This window comes from Rhinopithecus roxellana, chromosome 2 (genome assembly GCF_007565055.1).
Source record: "Rhinopithecus roxellana isolate Shanxi Qingling chromosome 2, ASM756505v1, whole genome shotgun sequence".
Taxonomy (NCBI): Eukaryota; Metazoa; Chordata; class Mammalia; order Primates; family Cercopithecidae; genus Rhinopithecus; species Rhinopithecus roxellana.
The window spans coordinates 110,635,224-110,659,803 of NC_044550.1; the positions used below are offsets into that span (position 1 = coordinate 110,635,224).

Genomic DNA, 24,580 nt, shown 5'->3' on the forward strand with positions numbered 1-24,580 from the left:
TGTCTCTATGCTGGCTGACGGAAACACAAACTATTCCCAGCCCTATGTGAGCTCTGAGAACTGTCTGTCCTATCACTTTCTTTCTCCAGTCTTATGGTATTTGTACCATGGATACTTAATCAGTATTCAAATCAAAGATTTGAAGAGACCCTACTAGAAATCTCTAGACTGGCACTTGCCTGCTCTTGCTCCCTTCTATCTCTGTAGCTCCCTCCTCTCCGGTATTTCCTATATATTCTAGTCACTTCCCCGCCAACGAACTTTTCTCTTCTGTCTCATCAACTCATGCACGCCACTAGACTATATTTGGGTCCTTCTCCTCGTACTGCAAACAGTGCAGTCCCAGGGCTCACTTCATCTGTTTCCTTTCGGTTAGGAATTACAGTCTTCTACTGTTACCTGAAGTCTGAAAACAGCTGTTTCCTAGATTTTGTCCAGTTCTCTAATTACCTGCTGTTAGAGGGCAATTCTTGTAGTAGTTAATCTTTCATGGGCAGAAACAGAAGTAAGCTGGATCTTTTCAAATATATTCACACGATTTTGACAGCCTGAATTTTAGGCAAAATGTCTTCTTGTTGAGCCTATTTCACCAACATCACCTTCTCTCTAAAGACACATCTAAAACTGTCTGTCATCCAATTGACGAGTCTCAAATCACACAATTTTATTCCCTTACATCTTGAAGGAGCTCACGCCTGTAATCCCAGCACTTTGGGAGGCTGAGGCAGGCAGATCACGAGGTCAGGTGTTTGAAACCAGCCCGGCCAACATGGTAAAACCCCGCCTCTACTAAAAATACAAAAAATTAGCCAGGCGTGGCGGCGGGCGCCTGTAGTCCCAGCTACTCAGAAGGCTGAGGCGGGAGAATCCCTTGAACCTGGGAGGCGGAGCTTGCAGTGAGCTAAGATGGCACCACTGCACTCCAGCCTGGGAAACAGAGCAAGACTCCGTCACAATAAATAAATAAATAAATAAATAAATAAATAAATAAATAAATAAATAATCCAAAAGATAAGGGAAGCTCAGTCTCATAATCCAAACATGGCACTGCTTCTGCTTTTGAGGTATTTGCCCACACAACAGGAAAGTGAAAGGCTGGGAGCATGCAGTGACTGAGCACCTGAGACACAGAGAAGGGCTGGCAGCCCCACAGAGCTCAGGCATAGGGAAGAGACGCGAAGTTCAGCCTCTATCCAACACAAGGGGCCCTGCTAAAACACCTCAGGAGTTCAACTGGGATTCTGAAGAGCTTTGCCCTAAAAGAAAAGGGAAACTGGAAACTGACCCGCCCTTAGAGAAGGATCGAAGCCCAGGCTGCAGTCAGCTCAAATTATGATTACATTAAAATTACCTGCCCCTGGCCAGACTACCTAGAAGAAACAAAACTAAATCCTCTCTAGGATGACAAAGTGTTCAAAAATTACATATTAATGTGCAGAATTTGGGCAAGTAACTAAAAACAACTGAAAAATAATCAAATAGAAATTCTGAGATTAAAACTTTTTTTTTTTTAAATAGAGATTGTGTCTCATTATGATGCCCAGGCTGGTCTTGAACACCTGGCCTCAAGCAATCCTCCCACCTTGGGATCCCAAAGTGCTGGGATTACAGGTATGAGCCATTGCACCCAGCTTCAAATGTAAGTTTTTGAACTGAAAAATATAGTGTATTTAAGTTGAAGTCAATAATAAAAGAAAAGCTCCAATTGTTTGAAAATTAAGCAATGCACTCATATGAGAAATCATAAAGGAAGTTAGAAAATATTTTGATCTGAATAACAATGGAAATATAAAATTCAAAACTTGTGAGATGCAGGCAAAAGCCTGTGCATAAAGTAACTTAGAGACTTAGTGCAGACATGAGAAGGTAAGAAGGGCTGAAACTGTTCGGCAGTATCCACTGAGATATGTACGGTCAGGTGCCACATGTCCACATTTCCCTGCATATAAGACGGTATGTCTCACACTGCCTTTTCTACCATTGGATAAGTTTAGATACACAAATACCACCGTGTGTTATAATTCTAGGTACTGAATGTACTTACAATATGTACTTACAGTACTAAGTATAGTATCATACGGTACAGGTTTGTAGCCTAGAAGCAATAGGCTATAGCATATAGCCTAGAGGTGCAGTAGCCCTATCATATGGGCTTATACTAGTATACTCTGTGATGTTCACAGGACAAGGGAATTGTCTAACAATACACTTCTCACAATGTATGCCCATTGTTAAGTGAGCTACGGTTGTATTTTTTAAAATAAACTTTTTTGTGTATATTTGAGGCTTACAACATGATGTTATGGGATACATGGAGATAGTTAAATGATTACTACAGTGAAGCAAATTAGCATATCTATCAACTCACAGAGTTACCATTTTTTGTCACAAAATCTACTTATTTAACTTATTTAACAAGAATCCCTAATACAATACAATGTTATTCCCTGTAATCCTCATGTTGTACATTACATCTCTAGACTTGTTCATCCTACATATCTGCACCTTTTATCCTTTGAACCACATCTCGCCATTTCATCTCCCCTCACCTCTGCCCCACCCCCAAGTCCACGGTAACCACTGTTCTATTCTCTATCTCTGTATATTTGATCTTCTTTTCAAGAGTCAACATAGAAGTGTTCCACATAGAATGCATGTATAATAGACATGTACATTAAGGCATAATTTTTAATAATCAGAAATTGAAATAAACTTTAATGTACATCAATATTACATGAGATAAAGAATTTATGGTATGTACACAAAAGTGGAACACTATATAGCAATAAAAATGAATATAGATCTTGAAATGCTATTGAGCAAGGCAAGCCATCAAATTAATACATATGCTATCCAGTCTTAGGAAGTTCAAAGCAGGTGAAAAATTAACCCTCAGTGCTCATGAGGCCATGGTATCACCTTTAGGGAGAAGGGAAATAATGAGGAGAAATCATGGTAATAACCCAGTTCAGGACCTGGGTATTGGTTACATGAGTTTATTTACTTGGTGAACAGACTTTAATATTCCAAAAATCAAGGATAAACAAGCTCTGGCCTTAAGATCAGTTCAGTTAAAAAGATTCAGGCCAAGATTCAGAAAACACCTTTCCATGAGGCATGACGAGGACCTAGTAAAGTCTGACTTCAGTTGTGGGCATCCTGAAATACTGGGCTGTCCGACAAAAGAGCAGCTTGGCTTCACTCTGGAGGACAAAACTCAGCACAATGAGGGAAAGCACGTTACAAGACTCAAATTTTGATTCAACATTCTAACTGCTAACAATAAAACTGCCCAATAGGCCAGGCGCAGTGACTCACGCCTATAATCCCAGCACTTTGGGAGGCCAAGGCGGGCAGATCACTTGCGGTCAGGAGTTCAAGACCAGTATGACCAGCCTGGCCAATATGGTGAAACCCCATCTGTACTAAAAATATTAAAATTCGTTGTGCATGGTGGCGCATGCCTGTAATCCCAGCTACTCAGGAGGCTGAGGCAGGAGAATCACTTGAATCCGGGAGGCGGAGGTTGTGGTGAGCCAGCCTGGGGGACAGAGTGAGACTTCATCTCACAAAACAAACAAACAAACAAAAATCTGCCCAATAATGGAATACACTGTCTCAATAATAAAGACTATTCCACGCTCTGAACTTGCTCACATCAAGGCAGAAGGACCACTCATCAGGGGTGAGCAGAGTTTTCCACACCACACGGGGTGAGACCTGATCGCTGGAGCCGCCTCCACTGCCTTCAGACTCTATGCATATGGGTCAGCACAGAACCACAATTTAAACCTCTTACCCTTAATCTCGTAGTGGAGATCTCAGCTTTCAAAATATCGGGATCATATTTAGTACTGGATGAAGAGCCTGAGAATACTTTAATAGAGAAAAAAGAAAAACTAATTATTTACAAGTTGCATAACTAGTTCTCAGCTTAGAATTTACTGAAGCTGTACACAGGGGGAAAAAAAGAATTTACTGAAGCTAAAAACAAGATTTATGTGCTTCTGTGACTACTTGCTTTCTTTTTATAATTCCTTTATTGTCATTTATCAGACACCTAAATATAAAAAGTAATCTTCAAACCTCTACCATATTTTTAAACTCTGTAAAGAGAAACATCATTAAGACCTTGGTGCTTAATTTTCTTCTGGATTTCATATACACTATGTCCTTAGAGGACTATACTGCAGCAGTACTTCAGAGTTTTGCATTATCAAGGAATTTATAATTTAAGCAGAACTTCTGAGCTCATCACAGCTGCTTCTTTAAACAAAGTCAGCTCCAAATAATCAATCTGTGAGATGAGCGAGCGGTAAATCAACTCAGACGGTCAACAGAAATTACACTGTAGGTAATAGCTGCAGTTCCTCCCCACTAAAAATATTGTACAAAAGTAGCAAAAAGGGCCAAATTACTTGCATTGTTCTGAAAAGGTAAAAATTAACTCGTAAATGCATAAAAGGCAACCTGGCAGAGGCAAGTGCAGAAACAGAAGGCATGCACAACCCCCAAACGGGGATTATTTTATCTGGAGTGGGGGTGAGAAAATCTGGGGTGTGCCCTCACCTCTCACGGTTTTGAGAGACTCTTCCTGCTTAGGAGGGAAAAGGACTCAAAATTAAACTCCATAGAAATGTAAGTGGTCTTCTGTTACTACAAATCGGTCTCCACTTCTAAAGTCTGAATAGACACACTATACTTACAGCTTGTGCGAGAACTTGACTTTTCCTTATAGGCATCATTTAATCGCACGTATTCATCCAGGGCCAGCGCCAGCCTCTGCTCCTTCACATGGTACAGCTCCTTCTGGGTCCGGAGGGCATCCTGCGCCACAGAGAGGTAGTCCTTGAGCATCTTCTCCTGTTCCCCCCTCCATTGTTTTCTTGGATCTTCTATCTGTGTGGTTTCTGAAAATATTAGGTAGAGGGTATTTTTTAGAATTTAACTTTGTTTTCTGGATTGTTTAAACTTTAGGGAGTAGGCTAGCTTAAGTTCTTGTATCCTCTAAGGAGTCTATTTAGCTGTGCTGGAGTGACTTCTCCAGAAATTTTATAGTTTTATTTTACCCAGTCCCATCAATTTCCTTCCTCTTTCAGGTTCTCATCAACAATGTATTCTCACCATAAATCTACCACACACGATGTTGTCAATCAGATCATTCCTTTCAAGAATTCTGTGGCTCCCCAGTGCCTACAGAATAAAAGCTAAGCTATTCATTCCAGCACTCAAGGTCCCGCATAATCTGGACCCAACCTACCTTCGTTCACCTAATACAGGACTCTAGCCACACTGCCCTCTGCACCAGTTCTAATCAAAGTTGGTCTACTCTGCAGACCAGACCAGTCCATGAACGCAGTCATGTCCACAACAGTAAGGACAGAAACAGACAGAAAACATTTTGTAATCATTATAGCAATTTTAGTCAGTTACTGTTTATCTGTTGATAAACATTTTGCATTTATTTGTGTGTATACATTTTCACTTTTCCAGTAATTCACTTTTTCTTGTAGTTTACAAAAATATCAGTGAGTCCACAGTGGATCTGAAATTTAGAAATAAACAAACAAACAAAACCCTGGTCCTGTTTACACAGGATGCTCTAGCCTAAGGCCCTGGTTCTTGCTTCTGCACTTCTGCAAACTACAATCAACCAGAGACCCTTTTTAAAAAAAAACAACCCAGACCAGTTAGAGTTTCTGTGGGTGGAACCCAAGCACTGTCGATTCGAAAGCTGTTCAGGTGATTCCAGTGAGCAGCCGAGCCCAAGAACCAGCGCTCTGCAACAGCATTCACACGCTGCCTCCTCCAGAAGGTGCCCCAGCCACCTCATCTGCAGGTCAGCCCTTATCCTCTGCCTTCCATGGCAGCTTATGCTCAGTTTATAAACTCCAAACACATTCTTTACTGTGTGGTGAAGCTACAGTAGGGGCCACAAAACATGAAGAAAAACAAAAACAAAAGAATCAGATTACCATAAACACTTTATGTTCTCATATTTAAAAACTGACATATTTTTTGACCACATGTTGGGCCAAGGAGTTGGAGTATACTGGTGTCCAGCATTGGGGTACCATGATGTATACAAGAGAATGGATAGTTTTGGTGATGGTTAGTGCAGGTCGGTTAAGAGACATCCCCCTGTGTCTGCAGACATGTATTGGATCCCTCTGCTGTGAAAGAAAGGAGAGTGGCCATGTGCCAGTAGAGGAAGGGGTTGAGAATGGGGCAGAGTAAATAAAAGAGGCTTCCTGGATACTGATGTTCTATTTCTTCCACCCATCGAAATTACATAATTCACTTCTAAAATATTTGTTAAACTTTGTTATTTCAGTCTATGCACTTTTCAGTATGTTGTATTCAGTAATACAATGTGTTAAAATAAAAGTAGAATAGTTCAAAGGCGTAAAAACTATGGTATTGTGACTTACGATCTTGTCTCTAGCAGGACATTGTATCTAAGTGGATCCCACTCCCAACAACAGCAAACACAAATAGGGGATAATTTGGGACAAATAGAAGTATGGCTTTAATACAGAAAACACATGAAGCTTGATACACAAAAGATTAATAGAGATTTTTTAAAAGCAAAGCAAAACACAAAGAAGGCCATGGTGGAATAACAGGGCCACAGTAAATAACTAGAAGACAAAATATATGAACAATGGTTTTCAGATGTTGGACAACAGGTAGTACGAATTGTGATCTCTGAAAGAAGGGAAATGAACCCCATGATTATCCTACATTTCTGTCTGAAAGCACTTTTTGGACAGCAGTGCAAAGAGGGGTAACTGAAGCAGAGAAAGGAGGCACTGCTGAATTGAAGCGAGAGGGAAGCAGACTTCATGGAAGCCATGAGAGGTGGAATTTGTAAAGCAAAGCACAGAAGTTCCAGAGACTGGAGAAGTTCCAGAAATTTGCACAGGGGTCACAAGAAGTCTCTGGGTGAATGCTAAGATGCGCAAGGGGGAAGTGCACAACGCCAGGCAAAGGACAACTGGGGTGCTCTAGGCAGACAATTCCCTGAGCTCACACAGGGCTGTGACAGTTTCCAATTATGACCAGCCAGAGGAGAAAGGTCACAGTGAACATCTAGGGAATCCAGTGGAGACCACAGCAAAGTTACACCTTAACAACAGAGCTAAATAAGACATAGAGTAAAGGCTACTCTGAACCTAATCTAAAGGACCAAACTGGTCAGCAAGTAACTTAACTGCCAGTCAGAAGGAAAAAAGTACAAAACTCCCTAAAAGGCACAAAACCTAGCACTCAATGAAACCAACAACAACAAAACCAACTTTATAATGTCTAGCATCCACTATAATGTTACTAAACATAACAAAAAGCACAAAAATATGGTCCATAATCAGGAGAAAAATCAGTCAACAGAAACAGATCTGGAAACGTAGAAATGATGGAATAAGCATAATCTAGATAAAACAGTTATGTTGCAACAGAATAGAGTCCAAAAATAAACCCACACATCTACTGACTATTGTGCAAACAGTCAGCAAGCAGATGAAAGGAGACTCAACATCACCAATCATCAGGGAAATACAAGTCAAAACGATAATGGGATACCACTGCTCACTATATAAAACGGCTAGAATTTGAAAACTGACCATGTCAAGTGTTGAAGAGGATGTGGGGCAACTGGAATTCTCATTCATTGCCACTGGGAATCTAAAACAGGGCAATCACTTTGGAGAACAACTTAGCAATTACCATACAACCCAGCAATCCTACAACTTGTTATTTACCCAAGAGATCCAAAAATATGTATATACAAAAAGACCTCTAAACAAATGCTCATTAACAGCTTTATTCATAAGAGACAAAACTATTACAGGCAATGGCTAAGCAAATTGTAGTATATCCATACAATAAAATACTACTCAGCAATAAAATGAAACAAAATACTCAACAGCAATACATAAGACTCTTAAACACATGCTGAGTGAAAAGACGCCAGACACAAAAGAGCACATGCTGTATGATTCCATTTATATGAAATGTGGGCAAAAGTAAAGCTAATCCAATGACAGAAAGTGGTTGCCTGGGCCCAGCAGTACTGAGAAGTACTTGTTACAACAGAGCAAGAAGAAAGCTCTTTTTGAGCGGATGGAAATGTTCTCTATCTTGATTATTGTGATGGTTACATGGTGTACACTTGTCAAAAACTCATGAACTGTATAGTGAAAACAGATGCAATTTATGTATTTGTATATAATAATAAAGCTGATTTACAGTTTATTATTAAAATATAATTTACAAGGTTCAAATGAATGACTGATGATGACTGATGAATGTTAAAGAGAACTGAGGTATAACAATACCTCAGTTATAAAGGACAAAGGGATGCTATAGGCGGACAAACGGATGCTATCAGAACAGCAATAAAAATCCTTTGCCACTATCAGCTGTTGAAAAGAGCACTGGTTCGGGAGTAAGGCTGTGTGGATTCCGTATCCAACTAGTCAGATGTGAGACTCTACTAGAAATAGTTTACCTCTCTTCCTCTCACGTCTCTTGAATGTACAAAGAGGGTGAAATATGGACGAATATTTTCTGATGTAGCCTTTGTAGCGGACACTGTTGGTGTCCTAACCTGGTATTCTCGGGTCTTTCTGCCATGGTGTGCTCTTTGCTGTTGATGGATGTCTGACTGCTCTAGAGCACTTCGCTAACTCACCTGCAGCCAATGACTGACTAGTGAAGAAGACAGAAAGAACTCCCAGGTAGAGCAAACTCTGAGGTAGAAATTGTACTTTAGAGTCACCACAGTCAAGTGGAGTCAGAGACTTCACAGAAATAAAACCTTCATTTGTTTTTTTCCCTCACTTTCTTTCTTTCCTCATTTCCTTAATGGTTTATCCTGGGATTTCCTTCATAAACCACGTTCACTTAAATTCTTGGCTTAGGGCTTGCTTCTGAGAGAACTCAACCCAACGTACCCTTGTATAATCTATGCAAATGGAAATGAAAGAAGTTTGGTCTCGGACTATACTTCTCATATCCTCCTGTGAGGGCTCTTAGTAACACTGTGTGTATGGGCAAGGCAGGGGAGAAATGAGAGGAAGATTCACTCTCGAAAATAAAAAAGGAAAATAAACCTGTCATTAAAAGAGAAATGTGATAGCAAGTTCTAGCAATCGTTTTCTAAGATTCTACTAGAGAACTGAATAAATAAGCTGCTCTGGTTATTGTAAAACATAAAATTAGATTAAGGCACAGCCTAATTGCCTCAATAAAATCATTTTTGTGCACCATTACTAACAGTACTCTTAGATTTTAAGCCCTTGATGTCATATCATACCTGAAAATACTTCCACAGCCCACTCAGAGTTCCACAACCCCTTTCCTAGGGGTGTAGAGAGTGTATGTTAGTTAGCCCAGACCACACTGGAAACGAAAGGTGTGGATACAGAAGGACTATGGAACATATAAAAGGGAAGTGTTCCAACAAGAACCTCAGCATTTATTACTGGAAGGAGATGAGGAGGTACCGAGGTGCAGGAGGAAGAAGAAAAAAAAAAATGATATGGTAGCCTTAACCTGGGTGGCAGAAAGGCTGAGGTACATGGATTGTGAAAAACTAAACAGGAAAAGGAGGGATAATTCTTCCTTCCTCCTAATACCTGAATAATTAAAATGATTCCACATTGGAATGTACATTGAGAATACTGAGACTCAGGTCGTAATTAAGTAAGGTTAAAAAAAAAAAAGAAGCACATGAATCATTTGAGTCCTGAGGAAGTTTTAAGAATATGAATACTGGAAAAAAGAACTGAGATGTAATATCCCAGAAGCTAAGATCATAAACTCTGTATTCAGTCTAACTGGGTTCAAATCGAGGTGTGTCATTTACAAATTGTGTGACCTTGAGCAGGTTCTTAAACCTCTCCAGGGTTCAATTTCCTCCTTTACAAAATGGAGCTAATTCAGGGGGCTGTTTGGAGGATTAAATGAGATACTGCAAAATACAAAAAGCCTTTAATGCTAGTAAGCTATAACACTGTCTCTGATACTCAGACTGCAAAAGCAAAGAAATTAAAAAGTCACATTGCTTACCCCAGCCTTGACTCCAGAAAGCATCTGTGTCTAGAACTAAGGCTCCACAGATCACTCTGCACCCATGTTAACCTACCCTGGCTTGAACCAGCTGATGAAAATGGGATAGAGTCAGCTGTAACAAATGAATTATATATACATATGCTCAACACTTCCCCTCAATCTGTGCACGTGGCAGCAACACTGGGGGAAAAGGAGTCTTGTAACTTAATAAATTATAAAATTATATCCACTCTGCTTCCTCTTCCCTTAGTGGAATTTGCACATTCCACCACATATGTATTTATACAAGATGTCAAGGGCAGATCAGCAGACGAGACTGAAAAACAATCAACAAAATATTGCTTCTCAAAGTTTCTTAGTATGACACACAATGTTGCACTTTCCATTTGTCAGTGGATGACGTATTGATCATTTTTTTAAAATTTTATATGTTTTGTGATGCTCTGATGTCTCAGGGGCCTTGCTGTCTGGGAAGAGACTGCCCCTCCCAGGGCTAACTTAATTCTTAAGATAGCAAATGACTCCCATGAGCCCATCCTTCACATGTAAACCAACAGTCCAAAGCCCATATCCCTAACCTCCTCTTTTATCTAACTCACACTCCAAACCAGTATTTCCCCTGCCCTACATCACCCTCCAGGGGAAGACACTGGACAACTAGAGACCATTCCCATAACCCAGAGTCTGCCGAAATTATTCAATCTAGCCAATCCTAAACTTGTTCAGACTTGCGTACCCTATCTCACTCATTCCTTCCCAAGGAAACCACAATACAGGCTCTGGGCCATGATTTCTCCTCTGCTCCTTCTGCCTCCCAACCAGCCCAAGCACTTCTCCACCATATGGCCCGGAACGGTGTACTACGCCCCCTTCCCTTGAGAACTGTAATAAAACTTCTTAACCTGCCTCAAAGTATAGAACTCATCCTCTAACAAACATAAATGTATGGTCTTGAAAAGTTTTCAGAACTGTGGATGACTCCCAATAATCCTCATCTCCTAATAATTTATGCCTCTTGAGTATATAGATCTGATGGCTTGCTTCTAATGAACAGAACATAAAATAAGTGACAAGATATTACTTCTGAGATTAGGTTACAAAAGACTGTGCTGTTGTCTTGCTCACAAGAAAAGACTGTGCTGTTGTCTTGCTCACAAGAAAAATCTCTCCCTGATTTTTCTTGGCTTTTTGACTCTAACAAAGTAAGCTGCCCCGTTGTGAGCTGTCCTGTGGAGAGGCCCACGTGGCATGGAACGAGGGAGGCCTGTGGCCAGCAGCCAACAAGGAAGTGAATCCTGCCAATAACCGTACGAGTGGCTTGGAAGCAAATCTTTCTCCAGGCAGCCTTGAGATGACTGCAGCCTGGCTGACACCTGGATTACAAACCACCACAGAGACCTTGAGCTGGAGGATCCAGCTAAGTCTTGCCTAGATTCATGGCCCACAGAAGCCATGAGATAATAAATACTATTTTAAACCAGTAAGTTTTGGGAGAATTTGTGATGATGAGATACATAATTAATAAACTAATGAAATAAAGAGATAATAAAAATTAAAAATGTATGTTAAAAATCTGAAAAGTTCTTAAGTTATAATAATTATAAGATATGTACTCTCAGTTCTCTTTCAATCTTTTGAGGTTTCAGCCAATCACATTTCCCCCATGTTGGGGACACAGTGTATTTCAATAAAATATTTGTCATTGGCTAAAACGCCACAAAACACTGACTGACACTTCAGTGAATAAAGTGCAATAATGATGATGATAATAAACTATCAGCATTTGTCTTGGATAGGTCAGGAAAAACACTCCGGTAGACTGGTTTAAACACTGCACATTACAAGAGAGTCAGTGGGAAGCATTCTCATTTCCGAAATATTGCACAATTCAAATATGAACTGCAAAAGACGGTTCCCAAAGGCACCTTAGAAGAAGGCTTCATAAAGCAGGATTGTGCTTCATCTCCATCATTGTATTTGCAGAACAGATTTGTGAAGATCATTTTTTAAATGTAAATACTCAAGTATATTATACAAATGTGGTATTTTTTATTAAGACCTAGTGGCCTTGGGAGCTCATGGCATTACAATATAATTTGCTGTTTTCTACTATATTAAAGAAGCAATATATAATACTGTTAAAATGCCCTGTACTTCAAGGGAATTCACATTCCATCAGTTTTACGGATGTGAAACTTTATAGGTAGAGAACACATGTGAGTTACAAGAGCTTATCACGGAAGATAATGTTAGATTCTTCAAAGAAGATCATTTTTGTCTATAATGCATATTTATATTCTTCCTATTGTACTCAGGAAGAATAAATCAAATGAATATAAGTAACTTTCCTTATCTTCCTTTTTATAAAGTATCTGCTATATTTACTACTTGTTCATTAATTCCTACAGACAATTATTGACCATCTACTACAGGGAAAATAAGGTATTCAGGCATGAACCCTCCTTCTAAGAAACTTGCAAAACGTAGAAATAGTGACATACATATATGTAGAACACGATTAGTGCCTCGAGCGGAGAATGGCTAAGTGCCATGGCAGTTTAGAGACAAATGGGTTTCTTCTAGCTGAAAAAGAGTACAGTTCCATGGAACAGGCAGTAAAAAGGGCTTTGAAAGATTCCTGACAAAAGCACCTGGCCTGTTCCCTGCCCCAGCCAAAACCCCCAGTTACCCCAGTTACACCAGCCTTCAGCTGCACTGAATTTCCTGCATGTCTTTCCTCAAGTCTTGCTTTCTCTAGCCTCTCGAGTCCTTTGAATCTACTTGCCGTCCTCCTTCTTCCCCGCCCCCTTTTCCTCCACCCTGGTTAACTCAGTCATCTCTTGGGTGTCAGCTTAAAGCACTTTCTCCAAGTAGCCACAGCTACACTCTTTAGGATGGAAAGGCTGCTTCTTCATGCTTCCCCATGTTCTCCCAGCATGGTGGTGGTCCTTTCCTTATTTCACTATATGCTCTCATTTCTTTACCAATACTCCAAGAAGGACTAGCCTATGATGTCTTGAATGTCCAGTAAATGAATATGAAACTCATTTTGTAAGCAATAATGTGCCACAGAAGGGTTTTATGCAAGAGCACAAAAGGATCCTTTTTTTTTTTTTTTAAAGAGATGAGGTCTTGCACGTTACCAAGACTGGCCTTGAACTCTTAGGCTCTAGTGATCTTCCCACCTCACCCTCCTGAGTAGCTGGGACTACAAGCAAGAGCCACCATGCTCAGCTTCAAAGAATCTTGACTATATTCTACGAAAATCATCTGACAGAAATGTGAGGTTCTATTATCAATTGATATGATGGAGAAAAAAATTTTTTGATGAAAATTATACATTAAATGAAAAAGTTTATAAAACAGTATATATAATATAATCCAATTTGAGATATAAAATACATTTAAAGCTCTGTATGAGGCAGGGGCATTCCATTCCTTGCGGTCAGATTTAAGGCCAGTCTGGGCAACACAGAGAGATGACATCTCTACCCCCAAAAAATAAAAACAAAAATAAATTTAAAAAAAACTGTGTATATGTGCATGTGTGTATCAAGTCTGGAAGGATACACATCAAAAGATTTAGAATACTTAGTTAACTCTGGGTTGTATGAACATAATTTTTCTTCTTTTCATTTATCTATATTTTTACTTTTCTCCTATACACGATTACTTTTCGTTTGTTTGTTTGTTTTTGAGACAGGGTCTCAGTGTCAACCAGGCTGGAGGGCAGTGGTGTGATCATAGCACATTGCAGCCTTGAACTCCTAGGCTCCAGCAATCTGCCCACCTCAGCCTCCCAAGTAGGTGCGACCACAGGTGTAAACTGCCTCCCAAGTAGGTGGGACTACAGGTGCAAACTGCAAAACATGTTGAAAGGATCTATTCCCAAAACTGAACAAATCCTTTTATATGAAGTTCCAGAACAGACAAAATTAAGCTATGGTGATAGAAACCAGAACAATGTCTGCAGCAGTAGGGAGGGCTGACTGGAAAGGGACAGGACAGAACTTACTAGAGTGACTGAAGAAGTTTGTACCTTGATGCAGGGGCAAGTTACAAAGGATTATACATACATCAAAGTCCACCCAAAATACATGCTTAAAATCTGTGCATTTTTGTGTATGTAAATGAAACCTCAATTACTAAAAGAAAGAAAAAAAAGTTATAGTACAACTCAGACTCTACCAAAGAGTGATTTACTTCTGGTTGTATTAATAATATCAAAACCTTACAAACCACACCTCCTCATTTACCTTCTAGTTAGTTACAAACATCCCTCGTTGGTATCTATACCCCCATTCCACACATACCCACCGAAAGGTGAATGTGATCATAAAACACTTACGGCCTAAAATAACTTTTACTGTCAAGGTCAAATCTTCTACTTTAAATATTCAATAGTGTTTGTTAGAAACGTGTTAAACAGCCAAACATTCCTTATTTAATTTTTTCTTTAAATAATGAGAAAATTATGCTGAAACTATACAATATCAGAACACAACATATGTGTGGAACAGCTGTTTGAGAAGATAATACCGTTTGTTTCCTAAACTACTTCACAGGAATGTCTTGAAGATTAATGAGACAATGGACGAGATCGTTTTCAGTGGGTGAACTGTTTGCTGTTGGTAATTTGGGTACATCAGACCGCTAGAATACCATTACCATTAAAGCAAAATAGCAGACTTAAAATTTTATATTCTAATAGTGAAGTTTTAAAATATTCAAAATGGTGTTTTTTGACACATAATTTATACTTGAAATGTACTTTAATTCCTTTAAATAAGAACAGAAAGTTTTTGATTGCTGAGTTAAGCAATAAAGCTCTTCTTTTTAACATTTTAAGTGTTTTATCATTATACTAGTTGCCCAGCGATGAAAACAAAAGATACAGTCACTGCCCTCGCTCAAGAAGCTCATAATTTAGTGAGGAAAACATACAAAAAATAGTATAAACGCAATATGACAACGCTTTTTTAAAAATCCCTATGCACTTGGTCCTCCAGAAGTATCTGGATGCGGCATTCGACCAGAATGGGACAGAGACCTGTGAGGGAGGGGTGGGTATCAGAGAAGGCCTACGGGAAGCAGTGGCACCTGAGCAGAATGCCTCTAGAAGGATGTGGCCTTCAGTCAAAAGGAGGGCCTAGGGGCTGTGCAGAGAGTGCTCAGGCTCGACTCCACAGATGCAAAGAAAGGCAGCCAGCCCAGGAGGCACAGGGTACTCCTAGAGGTCTCCAGTGCCAGGCAGGGCAGGAGATGAAAAAGGAGAGGCCGATGCAAGCAGACTGGGAAGAGCCTTCTAGCAAGGAAAGAACATATGCATCTGGACTCTGAGAAAGACTTAGACAGATGTGGCAGCCAGCAGCCTGAAGGAAGTAACTGAAGTCATCACCCAAGGAAGTCTGCAGCATGCACACAGCAGAAGACTGTTACAGAAATCCTGACAGCAGGCCCCAGTGAAGAAGAAACAGGCAAAAGAAAGCTGGGCAGGTGCAGTCAGATATGTGAACAGTATGTCACAAAATCCAAAGAGTAGAGAGCAGGAGGGAATAACTCACGGTGACAAGTCACAGAGATGAGACTACAGTCTTGTTTGAATTTGACAGTTTGTGGGGTGTATTAGACCCTTCTTGCCTTGCTATAAAGGAATACCTGAGACTGAGTCATTTATAAAGAAAAGAGGCTTAATTGCCTCACGTCTGCAGGATGTACAAGCACGGCCCGAGCATCTGCTGGGCTCCTGGGGAGGCCTCAGGGAGCTTTAACTCATGGCAGAAGGCAAAGCGGGAGCTGGTACATTATGTGGTGAGAGAGGAAGCAAGAGAACAAGTGGAAGAGGCTTCACACCTCAAACAGCCAGATCTTGTGAAAACTCATTACAGCAAAGACAGCACCAAGGGGATGGCGCTAAACCATCATGAGAAATCCACTCCCATGATCCAATCACCTCCGGTCAGGTCCTATCTCCAGCACTGGAGATTACATTTCAACATGAGATTTAGATGGGACGAATATCCAAACTACATCGTGGGGTCTCAGGTGCCCTCGGCAAGAACAGGTTCGACGAGATGATGGAGAACAATGGAGGAAGTGGAGTTCTTGCAGACTACAGCTTTCAGCAAGTCTGGCTGTGAAGGGAAGAGGAGGTAACCACAGATGGCAATGGATTCTGGTTGAAGGACGATTTTGAGAGGGTGAGGAGAGGGAGTTTAATGCCATCTGTTTGTATTTCTTTTGCAGTTTTGGTTTCGTTTTGAGAGTTTCCAGTGTTTATATATTAAGACAAAAGAATCATTTATTAATAGAAATGGTAGGAGAACATTTTAAAATCAGGAAATAACTAATAAAGATACCAAACAGGAGAGAAGGATGGAATAGGAAAGTTATTAAGAGGTATCTGTAGGGGTGGAGGTGTCCAGAGGAATGCCTCTTTCACTGAGAAAGAGGAGGAAGCCCTGAAGGTGGGTTTAGGTACCAAAGAGTTTGTAGGTGTTGAGAAGGAGGCTGAGAGGATTCTTTTTCTCATTATGGTACCAACAGAGCTTATTTTTGGTGACCCAGGATGGCGAGGTTGGTTTCTGGTTTCCCAAATACTACTTTAAGGAAAGAAAGCTATACAATTATTCATCTAAAATAAGCATAAAAGTGAGAGTTAAATAGTTAATACATTTCAGATATTTCACTGACTTGTTTATTTGCAATGACATAAGGGTGACACACAGTGCTTAAAATGAACTTAATTTTACCAAAATTAGTTCATTTCACCCTTACAGACAACATTTGGTTGTCAGTGACTGATACACAACAAAACCTGGTATATACTAATACAGTATATCAATAAACATTTATTAGAAAACACAAAATTAAAAGCTAACTTAAAAACACAATCATTAATTCTACGTAGAATTTTTAGAAACTTTCAGGGAGAGAGAAAGAGTATCTCTACAAAAAAGTCACATTTCTTCTGGTCATATAAAAGAGGCTGAGGCAACAACTTGTAGAAACTATTATTTGTATTTGTGTTGAACTAATAATGTACAGTATATATGAAAGCTGGTTCCCAAACTGTGTATGACAGGTGTTCTGCTGAAACAGATCACTAACCGTATGTGCTCACCAGACATCAGAGTGCTTATGCTCTTTTCCGCCCCTCCACCTCACCCGCCTGGAAGATGGTGCCTCGCAGCTAACAATACAGGCTCTTTTGGACTCCTGAGAAATATATCATCTACCTACACAAGGGCAGCTGCAAGCCATCACTAATGAGAGAGTATCAAATGAAACACTTTGCTACAGTGATACTGTTCCTAAAGACACTACAGAGTACTGCATATACAAATTTTAAATATAAGAATAGAACTAAAAGAAAGAAGACAATGAGGAATAAATTCATTATATATTCCCCAAAATCTATAAAAATAAAATAATTATTTTTAAGTGAATAAGCAAAATGAATATTATATGCTACCATCTGAATAAATTTTTAAAGGAGTAGATAGAGAGCTAGATATTCATATAAACACACACACAAACATATACAAATATATAAAAATATTTCAAAGTATGTGTTTTTGAAAGTCATTCATGGTCACGGTAATCCTCTGTGCTAGACTTACCATGTCAGAGATGTGAGAGGTTTAAAAGCTGTTAAAATGAGAGGTTTTTCCCTTCCAACGACAAAGAAATCAGGAAACAGAAAAGGAAGAGGTTCAGGACCTTTCCCAGCTATGCTATGCCTTCCAGAGCCACTGATGAGGGCCAACCCCTCCCCAATCTCAGCCTACAAACCACACTGTGCCAAGGCCCAACTCTTTCTGTGGCAAAAAGCACACGGAAAGGAACAGCTCTGTCAGAAGGTGCAGTGGCCATGGAAAGAGGAGCCCAGTGGCTCTGATCCCCACAGGTTCCCAGACTTGTGCTGAAGGAGAATCCTCATTCCCAGCAGGTAGGCAGGCAGGCACACCCTTTCTCCCTCTCCGTCCCCATAAGGACAACTCTATGTACATGCCCCAAATACCAAGAGAGGCATTTCAGTTAAATGTTAGCCACTAAGAAAATGGGGTTTTGGAAATTCACTTTGTAACATGTTTATCCTTTTGTGTGCCTGTAGGTTTTGGGGGATTACTTTTCTGATATATTTGCTTTTATCAAAAAGGAAAACTTACTGTTGATGTGATCGATGTAGTAGACACCAATCTGAGGGTCAAACCCTGCTTCCCATCCCCACGGCAGCTCATCCCCAACACAATCAGCAAATGACAAGGGCTTCGTTAACCTACAACAAACCAGAACAGACACACCAGTGATTCTTTCTGTCAAACCGCATATGTCAAAATTCAGCACCCTAACCACAAGTGTCTCGGTTGCATTTAAAATCTTGAAGAAAAAAAAAAAAAAAACAAGGATAAAATACAGATGTGTATATCCAAAAAAGTAGGACAAGTCACAGTACCCTTTTGAAAGTTCACTGCTTAATATTTGGAGATAAATATATACAATAAATAAATAAAGACATCCCAAATCAGGGAAAACGCCAGGCTGAGAGTGAGGAAGCCTGGGATCTAGCTCTAGCTCTGCAGTGAAACAGATACCCCATTAAAAAGAAAAATGTGTCCCAGGATTCAAATACTGGTATCATGAAAATACTATCAGTAGTTTCGAGACAAGATCCGCATCAGGTTACATCAATTTCAGACTGGATGTTCATACATAAATTAACTAAACACTCAACTGTGAAGTCTACTATAAGTTCTCCTTGAGAGGAAGGACAATTTTTTTTATAAGTATCTTGTACATAACAGTCACTCAACAAAATTTTGAACCGAACCAAACACATAAAGTATTCATTCGTATATCAATGTGATCTCACCTTTTGAAATTGCTTTATACTCTCTCAAGACCATTTTTTCCTTAAGACACTTTCTCTGTAGGAGTTTTTCTCTTTAAAACTAATGAAGAAACTACACAGTTTCCTAAGCAGAGTACAGGTTTCAGACTTAATTACAATAGATTTTTTTTTCTCACTCTCTTGCATTTTGCTTTTGAGATTTTCCCTGGCCACTGGAGCATCCATGGGCAGGTTAACACCACAGATGCCTTGCTGGAGTGTGGCCACCATCAGTCAACACGTTTTCTAACTTAATGCACTGGCACCACTAGCATGGTTCTTACATACAAAATCTCCTGGAATCCCTTTTATCCATGCTAACGACTATCAAAGATCTCATGTTCAACTGAAATATAGGTCATTTTCAGAATTATATCATTCATCAGAATAACAATAACATTCATCATCCACCCTTCAGAATGCTGAAGAATGATACAAAAAGGAGGAAAATTCTTTTCTTCCAGGCCTACTCTACAATAGTCATCCAAGGACATAAAACAGCAATGGACGAAAGGAAGGATCTATTTTCCTCTCAACCTTCGTATAGCATGAAATCTCTCCTTCTAGAGATAGCTCCAAAGACAACACCGGCCTTCCAAATCAGCTCAGCAGACAGAAGCAATAATGAGGGTAACCCGCCCTACCACTGACTCACTGTGAGACCACTTACTGGGCACCTCTTCCTACCTCAGTTTCCTTCTCTTTTAAGTGGTGATTACACCCTCACATACTCTCCCTGCAATTTAACTAGCTCCTAAAATTAAACTCAGGATAAAAAGGAATTAACTTGGAAGAGCATCCAGGACGTTATAAGCAGTCAAAGTATCAGTGATTATTAACACAAGCACATGTGAACTCTCTCATTTATCCCTCCGAGGAATCAAGTCAGGCAGCACAGCATAGAACTGTGGTTCTCAGAATACAGTCCCCAGAACCAGCAGCGTCAACATCTGGGACCTTGTTACAAACACAAATTCTAGTTGGGCACCATGGCTCACACTTGTAATTCCAACACTATGGGAGGCTGAGGCAGGAGGATGGGTGAGACCAGGAGTTCAAGACCAGCCTGGGCAACACAGTGAGACCCTATCTCTACAAAAAATAAAAAATTAGCCAGGCATGGTGGCTCATGCCTGTAATCTCCACACTCTGGGAAGCCAAAGTGGGAGCATCACTTGAGCCCAGGAGTTCAAGGCTGCAGTGAGCCATGATCACTGAATTCCAGCTTAGGCAACACAGCAAGACCCTGTCTCTAAAAAAGACTAAAATGATTTTTAAAAAATAATAGAAATACAAATTCTTGAGCCCTATTGTAGAATCAGAAACTCTAGGTCCCAGCAATGTATGCTTTCCAGGTACTTCTGCTCCACACTAAAGTGTGGGAACCACGGGCTTAGAAGTCAAGAGCTTGAAATTTGGTATCAAAGAGATCTGGGCTCAAATCTTTATTCTGCCACTTACTCACTATACAACCTAGAGCAAGTTATTAGCCTTAAAAGCCCTAGTTTCCTAATGTATTTTTTTTTTAAGGGAATAGGAGGAAAGATTAAGTTTAGATGAGAACTAAACAGTGTAACACCTGAGAAATGGTAAGCTTCAATGTATGTTACATGAGTAAAATGAATCTCAAACACGTTAAGCAATATGCCCAAATGTGGCAACTTGCCATATTCACTTTGTAAACATGGAGTATATTTGAACTCAATCTGAGTTCAAATGCAAAACAATTTATTCTTAGAATTGTGCTCAAATTCTGTCTTATATCAAAACTGCCCCAGAAAACTGATTTTTCTTTTGACAAAGAGTGAGATACCATATCAAAAATCCCTATACCCTAGGACACCTCCTTGTCTACATACATGGTCTCTTTGACTATCTCAATAAAGCAACTAGATAGAGCACCTGTGCCAGGTCACCCTCTATATCATTGTTTGATGATTCTCTTTCACTAACTCCATTATCAATGCTGTCTAAAAGGCACATGCATCTTAAAGAAATGAAAAAGGAGGAAACATGAGAATGATAAGTTTAAGTGACAAAAGAGAAATGTTAGACCAGTATTACCCAGACACCAATTCGATGTGCTTAAGCATGAGTATGGCAGGAATATACTTATTACTTTAAGAATAAGAAGTTATAAAAGCTTGAGAGCATGTGCTCTCACATTACAAGTTAGTAGTAACTTGATTATAATTGGAAATAATCCAGTTTGTTCCACTAACTGGTTAGCAGATAAGCATTTAATTATCACTGTTCTAAGACTACAATTACATCTGTAGGTATACATGTAATTGTGAACTCTGAAAAATTCAGAAGATTCCACTCCTAAAATTTTTAATATAAAAATTTCTTTGCAGAGTTCCTTCAAATATCAATTTAATACTTTATTTTCTATATATGGATAAAATATATATTTTCTCTGCACTCTATCAATAAGTAAAAGCATTACATAGATATTTGCAAATATTAAAATTTTAGGATTGAATTCTTATGCAAATTATAAAATATAAATAGACAACATTATCAGGTTCCAAACAAATTAAGGACCCAATTGTGGTGCTATCCTGATAAAAAGAAAATATTACTATGATGTACTAAGAAGTTTAACACAAAGCAAAAAGAACTAACAGATGTATTCCAAAATTACAATCAATATAAATTAAAACAAATACAGTGAACTGAAATGTTAATTAACTTTTAAATTTCTTCTTCTTGTTGTACATAAGGAATTTCTTACACATTCAAGCTTTCTTTGAGTTAAGTAAGTAAAAATGGATGGAGTTTGTTTTTGGTTGGTTCCCTGCAAAGGAGCAACAACAAGCAACAACAACAACAACAAAATCCTGAAATTAACTAGAGTCTTTATGCTGAATTCCAGAGATTACTGTTTGCTTAAAAAGGTCTTCCTTTGCACTGTGCAAAGGAATTTCATATTATGAAGAAAATGGTAATTTACTGCAGCGCTTTGCCAATGTTTATATGCAAAATTTAACTCTGCATGGTATTTCCTCTCCTTGCTGGCATTATATCATTCTTTCACACTCATTTAATATTTATTGTCAACTCAAATACGTGTCCTATGACATGAGATGCCATACAGTGATGTATTTGTTTACTTCACAATTACATGATGGTGAATACCGTGTGAGTACAAGTACAACTCCAAAAAAAAAAACTGAGTTTGTACTAATTGCACTAAATGAATAAGCACTTGAAAAAAACATTTCAGATTACTAAAACTCTTGCCACAATTCAGAGCATCCCAAATGTATAGTTTAGCACAAACATTAAAGGTCTTAACAGTTATTTTTACTTTGTAGCATCTGTTGTTCTCATTGTTTAGCTAACACAAAGCAGAGCTCATACTGTCAACTGCTTAAGATTACTACAGAATCTGCTCACAGGAACATTACTGAATTGCTCTAAGAGAACAGAGAGGAAGTAAGATGTGTTTCACAACTTGAATTTTAAAGCAAGGATAAAGCACTAGAAATCTTTCCACAGTCCTAAAAGAATCTTCATTTATAATGATGCCAATTAGTTCCCTCAAAACAACTTTTTTGTTCTTTCTTTTTTTTTCTTTTTCTGAGACTGAGTCTCGCTCTGTCAACCAGGCCGGAGTGCAGGAGCGTGATCTCGGCTCAAGGCAACCTCCATCTCCCTGGTTCAAGCAATTCCCCTACCTCAGCCTTTCCAGTAGCTGGGATTACAGGCGCCCGCCACCACGCCCGGCTAATTTTTTTGTATTTTTAGTGGAGATGGGGTTTCACCATGTTGGCCTGACTGGTCTTAAACTCCTGATCTCAGGCAATCCACCTCCCTCAGCCTCCCAAAGTGCTGGGATTACAGGCATGAGCCACCACACCTGGCCAACAACGTCTATCTATCACTAGATAGGGAAACTAACAACACAAAGAAACAGACAGAGAAGAATAGTAGAAAATAGTGGATAGAGGCAACAAGAAAAAAAAAATAGCTTTTAAGAAAAACCACTTTGGAAGATAATAATGAGATTAGTTCCCTGTGTGTGAGGAAAGTACCTTAAATTATTAGAAAGAAGTCATATTAGAAGGCCAGGTGCGGTGGCTCATGCCTGTAATCCCAGCACTTTGGGAGGCCAAGGTGGGCGGATCACCTGAGGTTGGGAGTTCGAGATCAGCCTGGCCAATTTGGTGAAACCCCGTCTCTACTAAAAATACAAAAATTAGCCAGGCATAGTGGCACACGCCTGTAATCCCAGCTACTCAGGAGGCTGAGGCAGAAGAATCGCTTGAACCCAGGAGGTGGAGGTTGCAGTGAGCCAAAATCGGGCTATTGCACTCCAGCCTGGGGACAAGAGCGAGACTTCATCTCAAAAACAAAAACAAAAAAAGAAAGAAGTCATATTACATAGACTTTCTAGAAAATAAACAGATATTAGAACAGGTCACAATGGGCCAGGTGCAGTGGCTAATACCTGTAATCCCAGCATTTTGGGATGCCAAGACAGGCAGTTCACTTGAGGTCAGGAGTTCAAGACCAGCCTGGTCAACATGGTGAAAACCCATCGCTACTAAAATTACAAAAATTAGCCAGGCATGGTGGTGGGCATCTGTAATCCCAGCTACTCGGGAGGCTGAGGCAGGATAACTGCTTGAACCTGGGAGGTGAAGGTTGCAGTGAGCCAAGATTACACCACTGCACTCCAGCCTGGGTGACAGAGCGAGATTGTCTCAAAAACAAAACAAAAGAACAAGTCACAATGGGGAGAATCATCTCTTCCTAAGGAAATCACTTTACCTAAAGACAAAAGAATAGACTGGGCAACATCTGGAGGCTCCAGTCTAGCCTCACTCCCCTATTCTTCCTGCCATGAGCCCTTTTAGGTGTCTGGCAACTTATATTATTGTTTATTAGAATAGTTACTCAATATTTTGAAGATCATTTTGTGACATATTAATTATTTCAGAAAGGAAAGAAACTAATTTTATTAGTTGTCTATTATGTTCCAAGATTTATGCAAGGTTGTTTCATATGTTATCTCATTTAGCCCTAACAACAATTCTTCAAAATGGGTATTTCTAGTCTTTATTTTTTAAATATTTATTTATTTACTTATTTATTTATTGAGACAGAGTTTCACTCTTGTTGCCCAGGCTGGAGTGCAATGGCACGATCTTGGCTCACTGCAACCTCTGCCTCCCTGGTTCAAGTGATTCTCCTGCCTCAGTCTCCCGGGTAGCTAAGATTACAGGTATGCACTACCATGCCCAGCTAATTTTTTGTATTTTTAGTAGAGACAGGGTTTCTCCATGTTGGTCAGGCTGGTCTCAAACTCCTGACCTCAGGTGATCCACCCACCTTGGCCTCCCAAAGTGCTGGGATTACAGGTGTGAGCTACCGCACTGGGCCTATTATTATTACTATTATTTTGAGACAGAGTCTCGTTCTGTCACCCAGGCTAGAGTGCAGTGGCAGAATCTCGGTTCACTGCAACCTCTGCCTCCCAGGTTCAAGCGATTCTCTTGCTCAGCCTCCTGCATAGTTGGGACTACAGGCACATGCCACCATGCCCAGCTAATTTTTGTATTTTTAGCAGAGACAGGGTTTCACCATGTTGGCCAGGCTGGTCTC

At 39.7% G+C, this 24,580-nt stretch overlaps 1 protein-coding gene across 3 annotated transcripts in view; it reads right to left on the bottom strand.

The window, feature by feature from the left end:
- The window catches only part of WWC2 (WW and C2 domain containing 2), a 207,373-nt gene that overhangs the window by 93,605 nt on the left and 89,188 nt on the right, over positions 1–24,580 (bottom strand). For 2 of the 3 annotated variants that reach the window (XM_030919767.1, XM_010377908.2), the window contains exons 2-4: positions 18,246–18,355; positions 4,707–4,910; positions 3,800–3,876 (exon numbers count right to left, since the gene is read on the bottom strand). In XM_030919767.1, the coding sequence (XP_030775627.1) occupies positions 3,800–3,876; positions 4,707–4,857 (228 nt within the window). In that variant the 5' untranslated portion in view covers positions 4,858–4,910; positions 18,246–18,355. Of the gene's footprint in view, positions 1–3,799; positions 3,877–4,706; positions 4,911–18,245; positions 18,356–24,580 lie in introns of those variants that run through there. The other variant, XM_030919771.1, reaches the window with a different exon arrangement.